This window comes from Rhinolophus ferrumequinum, chromosome 14, assembly GCF_004115265.2.
Source record: "Rhinolophus ferrumequinum isolate MPI-CBG mRhiFer1 chromosome 14, mRhiFer1_v1.p, whole genome shotgun sequence".
NCBI lineage: Eukaryota > Metazoa > Chordata > Mammalia > Chiroptera > Rhinolophidae > Rhinolophus > Rhinolophus ferrumequinum.
The window spans coordinates 43853958-43866501 of NC_046297.1; the positions used below are offsets into that span (position 1 = coordinate 43853958).

General features: G+C 35.1%; 1 protein-coding gene across 5 annotated transcripts in view; it reads right to left on the minus strand.

Annotated features, from left to right (window-relative positions):
* Window positions 1–12544, minus strand: part of UBR5 (ubiquitin protein ligase E3 component n-recognin 5) — a 127390-nt gene that overhangs the window by 72287 nt on the left and 42559 nt on the right. For all 5 annotated transcript variants that reach the window (XM_033125734.1, XM_033125736.1, XM_033125735.1 and 2 more), the window contains exons 6-8: window positions 1957–2146; window positions 1603–1762; window positions 851–1000 (exon numbers count right to left, since the gene is read on the minus strand). In XM_033125734.1, the coding sequence (XP_032981625.1) occupies window positions 851–1000; window positions 1603–1762; window positions 1957–2146 (500 nt within the window). The remainder of the gene's footprint in view (window positions 1–850; window positions 1001–1602; window positions 1763–1956; window positions 2147–12544) is intronic.

The window sequence follows — 12544 nt, forward strand, 5'->3', positions numbered from 1 at the left end:
TTGAAAATGGAATACTTGATGTATTTAAGGCAGTAAAGTATGCCTTTACTTAAAATTCTTTTAAGCTATTACATAATAGGTTCAGTATGTTAAAAGACCATGGGTTTGTTGCTAAAACTCTGCTTTTAATTGCTAGTTATTTGCAGCAAGGTCTTAATATAATACGTCTTCTTTTCCAGTTTACTAATGATCAGTAAATAATACAGCTTATTCTTGTCTGTTATTTGAATCAAGCAGTTTTATATTCTGGAAAGTAAAAATACTGACTTAAAATTAAAATGCAAGCTAAATCAATACCAACATACAGAGAAAATCTTGTATTTGTATGATTTCAAAATCTTCGTTCTAATCTCTACTATGTACAGTATCTTTTAAGAATTTCAAACTTTTGAAAATAGCATTTTAATAAGCTAAACATTTCTATATGTTTATTATTGGCCAATCCCATTCTAAGGAGTTTATTCATATTTCACTCTTCCATTTATTCAGGACTTAAAACGAACATAATAATTCTTTATTTTAATCAAATAAACTAAAGAGACTTGTTTTCTGAATGCTGCATGTCACTGTAAAGTAGAATTCTGCTTTTAGTTCAGAATCCATATTCCTAAATAAAAATACAGTTAGTAAGTCGTAACCCTTGATGAGCATTCCACACTGTAGATATAAATCATCTTTAAATTATTGTGACTCTTCAAGATAAAAAATAAGTTTTAATGCCAAAGCATCCAAAAATACCAATAACTAATGATTTTACCTACTGTAATATTAAAAGTTCAATTACAGTGAATTTTACCACCGTCTCTCCATACAGCCAGCCAATGATCACAAGAAATAAATGCAAAATTACCTCGAGATGAGCCTAGCCTGGAAAGTGATGAACGACGAAATGAAGGGTAACCAAAATAGCTAATGTCTTCAGAAAACATGGCATCCGCATCGATAATGACACTTGGGTGGGCAGAATGAATGTCAGCATCAAGTAGAGACATAAGATCCTCTAGAAACAGAAACAAATATAAATGAAGCAGATATAGAAAAAAATATCTGCAGACCATTGAAGGATCTCTGAACATTAAAACAGATTAAAACCAGGGACTGATGGACACAGCCTGAGAAAACAGGCAATAAGTAATTAGGAAATAGAGTGAATGTTCTTAACAAAGATTTTAAGGAATATGACATGCATGACTGTTTGGGCTACCTACTACATAATCACAAGAAAGTAAGATCTCTACTTAAGATACTTGTGACATCGTAGAGATAACACAGTCAAAAGCTAACTGCAGTTCAGTTATTACACATTCAATAATAAGGGCATCAAAAAGCTACATTCCAGAATCATCTATCAGCCAGTGATAAAGCCATGCACAGATATCTACATCTTTATTGGGAGCATTAGAGTACAAGTACACTAAGCAAAAACATTTCCCCATTTCCCCTTAAAAATAATTTTACAATTAAGTCAAACATTACAATGAGAAATATCTACCACCTTGGAAAGAACAGTCAGAAAACCCATCGTACTTTAACATTCCATTCCAGAGTGAAAAAAAATCTCTGCCTTCAGAGATGAGAAAACCATAATGGCGATCCACCAACCTCCAGGCAAGTAAGATTCACTGGCTGTATCATCCCCATCATCACCATCTTCATCATCCCGGCTAAGTAAATTATTTACAGCAAGGTTTACATCAAGATTTGTTCGCTGAAGTTCCCGAATAATGACACTTCTGGATTTGCCTTGTAAAACGACCTGGGCCTGAAATACAATGTACAAAAGAATGCTATGCTAATTGTCTTTTGATTAAATTTGTTATCAAAATCAGCTTTCTGGCATCAATATAGAAAAGCAGTGCTTCACAATTCATGATATGAATCATGACTACAGTCCACTATATCCAGTTCAACTTCACCTTGTCCTGTTTTACATTAAGTGTTCTACAAGGTCCATACCTGTGAAATCAGCTCCTCTGGAATGACGGATGCTGGAATAACTGGCTGGGGCTGACTGCCCAGAAGCCCAGACCCTCGATCCCGTCCTGTCCGAATCACCCGAGTCTGCCGACGGGAATCCCGAGCTCCAGCTGACGACCTACCAGAGGACCCTCCTCCACTTCCACCTACTCCAGAACTCCAGCGACTTCTAAATATTGGAGAATTGACAGAATTATCATTTTCTACAATCATTCTGAAAAGATCATTTTGGGTCTCATTTTTAGTCTCTACAGCTAAGAGAAAGCTATTTGTCTAACTGACGTAATATATAGTAGTAGTTTGATAGAATAAGGTAATAGAACTAAACTTTAAAAATAACACTGTTCCAATTTTTTTAAATGCTAGCATATAAACTCACTTTTCAGAAAGATAAATATCACACTTTTGCATCTTTTAAAATAATTTTTTAAAGAGCCACATATGAAGTATTTCTAGTCACAACTCTAAAATGAGTTATAAAATACATCTCGCCTTTGCTTGAAAGATCCATCAGATATAATTATCAACACTCTATTATACAAAAAGTAAAATTCAGGGTTTAGGACTTAAAGTACTTTACACGGAATAAAACATTCCTTTGCAAAGATAAGAGTTCATTAATATTTAGCACTGTTAACCACCTTGACCAAGGGGAAGCTACTATTTAAAATATTCATTAATTTTTTTCTTAAATATGAGAAAACAGGTATCTTCACTTATTGCCGTAAACATGAGAATTGAGAATATTCAAATTAAGTAAGCTACATAACCATAAAACAACTGCTTTTCTGTATGCAATCAGATCCTAGGGAAATTGTCACACAAATCACATTAGCCTTTTAAATTATAACAGTGCCGGTTCTATTCAAAATGAATGTAATACTTAGAGATCATTCAATCTAGAAAGCGGTACTTTATTTCTGCCTCCTCTGCATTTCATTAACCTAACGCTGAAACCATCCACCAGCCATTGCAAACAGATTTAGTTTAAATTTGATTTTTCAAGTCTTTTTCTTTCCTTAAAAATGTTTGAATACGTTAACCAGTAATAATTCTCAAATCGATATACAACAAACTTCTTGGTCTTTCTTTTCACTTAATTGGAAAGCCCAATCTGTTGAAACAAAAACTTTTTAAAGTCTCCTCAATAAAATGGTAAGATAAGAAACACTCCAGAAAACCCGGAACCATCCTTTTTGAAGGCTTTCTACACATGTTGACACATTCTATCAATTCATGTTTATTCAGGGTCTGTATCTATAACGTAAGAGCTGCCCAAGATAATTTTAGAAAAAAATAATATTGTGCATTCTTAGGGCTGCAGTATGAAACATCATTTAATTTCATCTATGTGACAGATTTTATAAATGCAGTCGTAAAGAATCATTCAAAAACCAAAAGAGAAAAACAGGGGGCAATAAAAGTACATTACATTAACAAAAAGAAAATTAAGAAAACAAATCCATTTACAGTAGCAATAATAAGAATAAATACTTAGGAGTAAATATCACTGAGGTGAAAGACTTATACACTGACAACTACCAAACGTGGCTGAAAGAAATGAAAGACACAAATAAATGGAAACACATCCTGTATTCCTGGATTGGAAGATTTAATATTGTTAAGATGTCCATACTACTCAAAGCAATCTTCTGATTCATCACAATACCTATCAAAACCCAATGTTATTTTTTACAAAAATAGAAAAATTAATCCTAAAATTCATATGGAATCTCAAGACAGAATAGCCAACACAATTTTGAAAAAGATGGGGAGAAAAAAACTGGAGGACTCACACTTTGTGAGTTCAAAACATTACTATAAAGCTACATTAATTAAAACAGCATGGTACTGGCATAAAGACAAATAGACCAACGGAATGGAATAGAGAGCCCAGAAAGAAACTCTCGTGTAGATGGTCAGATGATCTTCAACAAAGATGCCAAAACCACTCAAGGGGGAAAGGACAGTGTGTGTCCTCAACAAATGATACCAGGAAAATTGGATAGTCACATGAAAAAGAATGAAATTGGACCTTTATCTTATACCGTATACAAAAATTAATTCAAAATGGATTAAAGACATAAGCATAAGACCTAAAACTAGAAAATTTCTAAAACAGAGAAAAGCCTTCATGACAGCAAATCTGGCAATGATCTCTGGGATATGACACCAAAAGCACAGGCGATAAAAGCAAAAACAGACAAAAATAACTACATAAACCTAAAAACGTCTGTACCTCAAAAATAAAATCTTGTTACCAGAGAAAGAAATATTCTAGAAAGTAGACATGTTTTCTTTTCAAGTCATATCCATTGACAATTGTGCAAGAGAAAGTAATATAGGATCAATAAAACATAAACAGGTATTCAAATACAATATTAAATCAGCATTTCTACTTCATGGTTTCCTGTAAGTTGTAAAAACTAAATCAGGGAGAACTACTCTCGGAATTTTTAAACATTCAAAAGCTAAATATATTATTTCATCTTGAAAACAAGGAGAACCACACTAGAGTCCTAAAAACACATAATCAGGTGACTGTATGTCCCGGTTTGCCTGAGATAGTACTGGTTTAACCCTACGATCTGAGCCTAATTACTAATTTCACTCTAGAATGTCCCAGCTTGGACAATAAATTACTTGGCCAACATAAATATGAGAAACGACGGATTTTCACCAAGGAATGCATACCATTTTCCCCCCAAGCAAATAATGTTAGAAATCTGATCAGGACACATCTATCTACTCCTGGGCAGACCTTATAGGTATCACAAACTCAAATCTCCCTACGGGAATGAAAAAGATTATTACACAAATAACTGAAGTCCAGATAACAAGGAAGAGTGGAGAATATCAGCCTATCTAAAACATTCAAATTCACTACTGCATTACTCCATCAAAACACAAATGGCTGCCAGTTTGCAATCTCTGCTACACAAACCTTGAGTTGAAGTTAGGTGAAAGATAAATGTCAAAATATCTCTCGCTTGCCCATTAACCTGACAGTTACTGCGGAGGATACCATGTTTTCCCACTCACAGCCACTGTGCAGGATTTCTTCTATCAGAATCCAAACAACCTACTAGCCTCCCTACCTCATTTTCTTTCGAACATTCCTCTAACCAGCTTGCTTCCTAGAGAAAAAATAGTTATGTTAAACTGAAAATGTTAATATTAAACTCAAAAATACTGGCAATACCAGTTTCTACTTTATTTATACCTGGTGGGTTGGCTGGTTGGTTGGTTGATTTAAAAAATATATACATCTGGGGAGGCCGGTTAGGTCAGTTGGTTAGAGCGCTAGTTCTTAACAACAAGGTTGCTGGTTTGATTCCCACATGGGATGATGGGCTGTGCCCCTCCAACTTAGATTGAAAACGGCGACTGGACTTGGAGCTGAGCTGCATCCTCCACAACTAGACTGAAGGACAACGACTTGACTTGGAGCTGATGGGTCCTGGAAAAACACACTGCTCCCCAATATTCCCCAATTAAAAAAAAATTAAATATTTTTAAATATATACATGGAAAGTCTGAGAAACTGTCATAGTCAAGAGGAACCTAAGGAGAAATTATGACTAAATGTAATGTGGTATCCTGGATGGGATTCTGGAACACAAAAAGGATAGTAGGAAAAAAACTAAGAAATGTGAATAACCTAAGGCCTTCAATTAGTAATAATCAGTATACATTAATTGCAAAATATGCACCAGGCTAATGTTGGATGTTAGTAACAGTAGGAACTAGGTGTGGGGAATATATTAATAAGAACTCTCAGTATTACCTTTGTAATTTTTCCATCAATCTAAAACTGTTCTAAAATAAAAAGTTTATTTAAAGAGTATATACCATGTTTCCCCAAAAATAAGACCTAGCCGGACAATCAGCTCTAATGGGTCTTTTGGAGCAAAAATTAATGTAAGACCCGGTCTTATTTTACTATACTACAAGACCAGGTCTTATGTAACATAACGTAACATAACATAACATAACATAATACCGGGTCTTATATTAATTTTTGCTCCAAAAGATGCATGAGAGCTGATTGTCCGGCTAGGTCTTATTTTTGGGGAAACAAGGTATGTACACTCACAGATGCACACACACACATTATGTATATGTATGACTGATTGGTATGTGTGTGCCTGTGTATACGAGTATGTGTATATTTATTTGCATGAAAATATTAATCAGTTCCAACAATTAAATGAGGCAATTTCACATAAAAAAATGCAGATTTGCAGCCTTTCTTAGGACAAAAAAGGGAGAAGGCATGAAGGTATGCGTTTGGCAACAATGGCTCTGTATTCTCCTATGGTAATAATCAGCTGATCAGCAGCCTCCTTTATTACGCAGCCATAAAGAAGAAAGAAATCTTACCATTTGCAACAACATGGATGGACCTAGAGAACATTTTGTTAAGTGAAATAAGTCAGACAGAGAAAGATAAGTACCATATGATCTCACTTATTTGCGGAATCTAAAGAAAAGAATAAGTGAATGAACTAACCAGAAACAGTGTTGGAGACAAAGAGAAAAAACTGAGGTTTGCTAGATGGGCTGGGCGGGGCGGGGGGGGGGGGGGGCTGGTGAAGGGATTGAAGGGCAGTCGGTGACCACAGGATGGCCACGGGGTTTGAAAATTAATCTGGGGAACGTAATTTAGCGGTTACCAGAGGGTAAAGGGGTTGGGGGTGGGAGATGAGGGTAAGGGGGATCAAATATACGGTGATGGAAGGAGAACTGACTCTGGGTGGTGAACACACAATGTAATTTATGGATGATGTGATATAGAGTTGCACACCTGAAATCTATGTGATTTTGATAACAATTGTCACCCCAATAAATTTAAATAAATAAAAAAATGGGGCATCCACTTCGTTTGTCAAAGCCCTACTACCTCCTATCTTACCTACCTAGCCAGCTTCAACTATTTACAATTACCATGACCCACTTGGATTTTACAATTCAAATCCTGTACTATTAGCTCGGATTAACTTTCAATGGTAGTTCAAACCAATTAAAGCAGCTTATACTATCATCTATTATGTCTAGTGACAACAAATAAAAGAATAAAGAGATTTTAGATACTAATATCTTCATTTTAAACTTACTATTGAACACAAATAAACTCTCTCTTCTCCAAATACATTTGATGTTCTTACCCTTAACCTGGTTTGAAATAAGTTTAAAAAAATACCTAGAAGATTTTTGAAATGTCTCCCAGGACAAATCTGAGTAATTATAAAATGAAGAAAAGAGCAGTAGCTAGAAATCTTTAGCACACAAACCTGTTAATCAGTAAAAATACCAAAGAGAAAAATGTTACAAGTCCCATACCTTGTGACTGCTATGCATTCTTAAGTATGAACAGTCAAAATAAATAATGAATTCTCAATTATCCATGCTGATGGAAAGAAAAACAGCATCAATTACCCCAAAATTTTTGCAATGCAGCTCTCCAATACAGAGACCACTCAGTCCCCGATTCACAACACCTCTGAACCCAAACGGAGCAAGCTGAGACTGTGAAGGAAGAGGATGGGGACAATGGTCTGTGGGGATGGTCCCTGTCCTATTTGACTGCATTTGTACAGTAAATTTGTGGGGAAGAATTCTCTTTGGGGACTCAAAATATTCTCATACTAGATCCTTTATTACATGTTACAAATTGCAAACTTAAGTTTATTGTAATCAACATAGAAAGAAGGAAAACCCCACTAAGAAAAAAATTTATATGGAAGAAAATATTTTTGACTTTATACAATTTCTTGATTTGCAAAATAACTTGATCACAATTTCACCATCAACAAACTGAGAAGAATGTTCATAGAGGTCAAAAGAAACAATCAGCCTTTAAGTATTTACACTTTGTGGACATCAACAAGACCAAATAGAGGTAAACAATGACTAGCAATGACTTCTCAGGGGGCACTGTGATACTTTTAAATATTGCAATAACGAACCCAACATGAAAGAGTTTATAGTTTGTTCTAAACTGTGTGTGTGTGTTTGTAAATGGGAGGGAAACGTGGATGTGAAAAGAAGTACAGGCAAAGATGGGTAAGGGGGACTCAAAAATTATTGATTCTTTCTGCATTTCAAAGTCTTAAAATTAGCCCTAGTCATCTTTGAAGTAGGTCTACAGAGATACAGAGATTTTATTCAAGCTCAAACGTACTACACTTTATTACTATATTCGTTGTATATTTTATTAGCCAATTCATTAAACTCCACAGCTCTATTTAAGTCATTCTGTCATACAGTCTATTTTTCCCTCTCCCCCCAAACCCCCCTCCAGTTCAAGCCGTTGTTTTTCAGTCTAGTTGTATAGGACCCAGCTCCCTGGCCCATGCTGGTATTATGAGCCTTGCCCTCCCCTGGGCTGAGGCCGCTGGTCTCCGGTCAGCTCACAGCAGCTCACAACAGCTCTCGCAGGCTGCTGGCCACCGGCCGCTCATGGCAGCACATAGCAGCCCGCGGCAGCACACGGCAGCTCACGCCAACCTCTGGCTGCAAACGCAGCCCAGCTCCAGGAAGAGCCGTTGTTCACAATCTTAGCTGTAGAGGGCGCAGCTCACTGGCCCATGGGAATCGAACCGGCGACCTCGGTGTTACGGAGACTGCGCTCCAACCACTTCAGCCACTGGGCCAGCCCCATAGTCTATTATAATTGGTTATATCCAAGTTTTATTTATAAAGAAAAGAGGATTCTAATCTAGGACAATTTGAGCAACATTAATAAATAATAGTAATGGATTATAAACTATAAAATAAAATATCCATGAGACCATAATGATATAAATAACCAAACAGAAACAGAATAAAAAAGAAAGAAATGGGCAAGGAGGAAAAGTTATTCCTTAGTGTCAAATTCCAACTAGTAAGTGTAAAAGGAATGGTGGATATTTTTTAAAAAATATTTGTCAATTTGTAGAACACCACAGAAATAATTAAGGCAAAAAATCATCAATGGATGCTAAAATCAAGCATACAAATAAGATATTTACATAGTCACAAACTATCACCCCACAAAATACACATTGATTAACAAAGAGGAAAATAGGAACTTTATAGTTGAGAAACCTGGCAAACACCACCTTAATTAAGTGATCAGGGGTTAATAACCTCATCACCAATAATGAGACATGTCAACATCATGTGCCTCCTGACAGGATGCACTGAGAAGGGCACATCATCACTTATGTCAAAAATGTATCACCTACAATCATAATCACATTCCTAGCAAGTAATTTGTGGCCATCAACAATCTGATTCTCAAGTTTACAGGGAGAAGGAAAAGACCCAGGAGGGCCAACCCAACATTAAATAACAAAGTTGAAGGGCTGAAGCTACCCAACTTCAAGACTTACTATAAAGGTACAGTAATCGAGACAGTGTTCTACTAGTGAAAAAATAGACAAAAAACCCCCCCAAAGGAGCAGAATGGGAAGCCCAAAAGTAGACGCTATATAGTCAACTGTCTTTAGCAAAGGCAATATAGTAAAGATAACCTCTTAACAAATAATGCTGGAACAACTGAACATTCAAATGCAAAAAAAAAATAAATAAATCTAGACTTTATACCCTTCACAAAAATTAACTCAAAATGGATCAAAAGACCTTAATGTAAACTGCAAAACTATTAAACTCCTAGAACATTATACAGAAGAAAATCTACATATCCATAAGCTTGGCAATGACTTTTTAGATCGGACCCCAAAGGCATAATGAAAGAAATAATTGATAAAGTGACTTTAATTAATTGAAAACTTCTGCTCTGTAAAAGACACTGTCAAGAGAATGAAAAGACAAGCCACAGACTGGGAGAAAATATTTGCAAAAGATGTTATCTGATAAAGGACTGTTAGCCACAATACACAAAGAACTCTTAAAACTCAACCATAAGAAAACAAATAATTCAATTTAAAAATGGGCCAAAGACCTTAACAGACATCTCACCAAAGCAGCTATGCAGATGGCAAGTAAGCACATAAAAAGATGCTCTACACCATATGGCATCAGGGAAATGCAAATTAAAACAATGAGCTACAACTACACATCTATTAGAATGGCCAAAATCCAGAACACTGACAGCACCAAATGCTGGTGAGGACATGGAGCAACAGGAACTCTCATTCATTGCTGGTGGGAATAAAAAATGATACATCTACTTTACCAGTTTAACCGTTTCTTACAAAATTAAACATACTCAACATATGATCCAGCAATTGTGCTCCCTGGTATTATTTATCCAAAGGAGTTGAACACTTATGTTCACACAAAAAAACCTGCACACGATGATAATAGCAGTTTTATTCATAATTGCCAAAACTTGGAAGCAACCAAGCTGCCCGTCAGTAGGTGAATGCATAAATGAATTGTGGTATGTCCAGGTAATAGACTATTATTCAGCACTAAAATGAAATGAATTATAAAGCCATGAAAAGACATGGAAGCAATTTAAATGTACATTATTAAGTGAAAGTAGCCAATCTGGAAAGGCTACATACTTTCAGTATGTTTCAAACTATATGACATTCTGGAAAAAACAAAACTATGGAGACAGCAGAAAGATCAGTGGCTGCCAGGGATTGGAAGGGAGGATAGGATAAATAGGTAGAGCACAGAGGATTTTTAAGGCAAACTACAGATACTATAATGAAGGATGCATGTCATTATAAATTTGTCCAAACCATAAAATGTACAATACCTAGAGTGAACCCTAATGTAAGCTATGGACTCTGGATAATAATGGTGTATCCATATAGGTTCATCAATTACAACAAATGGACTGCTCTGGTCGGGGATACTATAAAGAGACTATGCATGTGTGGGGACAGTGAGTATATGGGAAATCTCTGTACCTTCGTCTCATTTTTATTGAAATCTGAAAACTGCTCTAAAAAAAAAATACTTTAAAAAAAAAATGCATCACCTGAGTTTAATCATGAGAAATTAACAGACAAATTCAAACATTCTATAAAATAACCAGCCATTTTTTAAACTCATCTGGGTCCAGAAAGATAAAGATTGAGAAACCAGTCCAGATTGGAGGAAACTACAGAAGAATAACAACTACATACAATATGGAATCCTACATTCAATCCTGGATCAGAGAAAGGGTAGTGGAACAATTGGTGACATCTGAATAAGCGCTGTGGATTAAGCACTGAAAAGTATTAATTTCCTGGTTTTGATAATTGTACTATGGTTACGTAAAATAACATTTGGAGAAGTTGAGTGAAAGCTTCTGTAACCTTTGAAAGTCAAATTATTTCAAAATGAAAAGGTAAATTTAAAAATAAGTAGAGTACAGGATTCAGAACAAATGCCACTAGGTAAACAGATAAACTAAACCATGGATTAGCAATCTTTTTCTGCAAAGAGCAGAATAGTAAATAGTTTATTAGGCTTTATGGGCTAAACAAACAGTCTTTGTGGCCAGTACTCTCATTTCTGCCATCTTAGCACAAAAGCAGCCATAGATTGTAAAATATCAACATAGCTGTGTTTCAATAAAAACAGGAGGGGTCAGATTAGCTTATAAGCTGTATTTTGCCAACCTTTCAACTAAACGAAGAAATTTTTATCTTAAAGAAGGTATAGTTTGACACAATATTATGAAGAAGTTATTCTTTCTTAAATATAATCAAACACTTTCTAGGTTTATCAAAGGAAATGGAAATTTCATTTGTTATTACCAATTATTTTCAGATTTATCAATTGTGTGCATAGGACCATTAAAAAGAGATACGCAACATTTTAATAAAGACCAGAGCTATGTTTTCAATTAATAGTTCTAGCACACAATGAGCTAAAGGATGCACCCAACTAAATAGCGTTCCTCTGACCTTAAAAAAAACTCATTCAGCATAAAAACAGAAAAGTAAACAAAGTAAGCATTTTGGAACCTCAATTTTTAAATCTTACTTCACCTAAAAGAATTCAGTGTCAAAACAACAACAAAAAATATTTAAAACCTTCCCCCTTATATTTTTAAACAATTTAAATTGCTTCTAGTTGTATTTCTCTGATCAGCCTTGGCACATATGCTGACTTGACTGATTTGGCATTATCGAATCATTGAGTAGCTTAAAAACATCTGGCTATTCAAGAATCAATATACAAAATGAGTAAAATCATCTGGCTTGGAATTTGTGTATGACATCTTTAGTTTTACCATATCAACTTTAGATAAAAATGGAAGAAGAGTTGAGTATCTAGTTTAAGTTATACATTTTATAAAAAATTCAAAAAGTAAAAATAAGGTACAAACTTCCCGTTATAGAATAAGTAAATAAGTCATGGGAATATAATGTACAGCATAGGTGGCTATAGTTAGTAACACTGTACTGCATATTTGAAGGTTGCTAAGAGTAAATCTTACAGTCCTCATCACAAATAAAAGAATTCTTTTTAACACATTAACTAGATTTATTGTGGTGATCATTTCATAATATATACAGGCATACCTTACGTTATTGTACTTTGCTTTATTTCATTTCACAGATATTTCGTTTTTTACAAATTGAGGGTTTGTGGCAACCTTGTCGCACAAGTC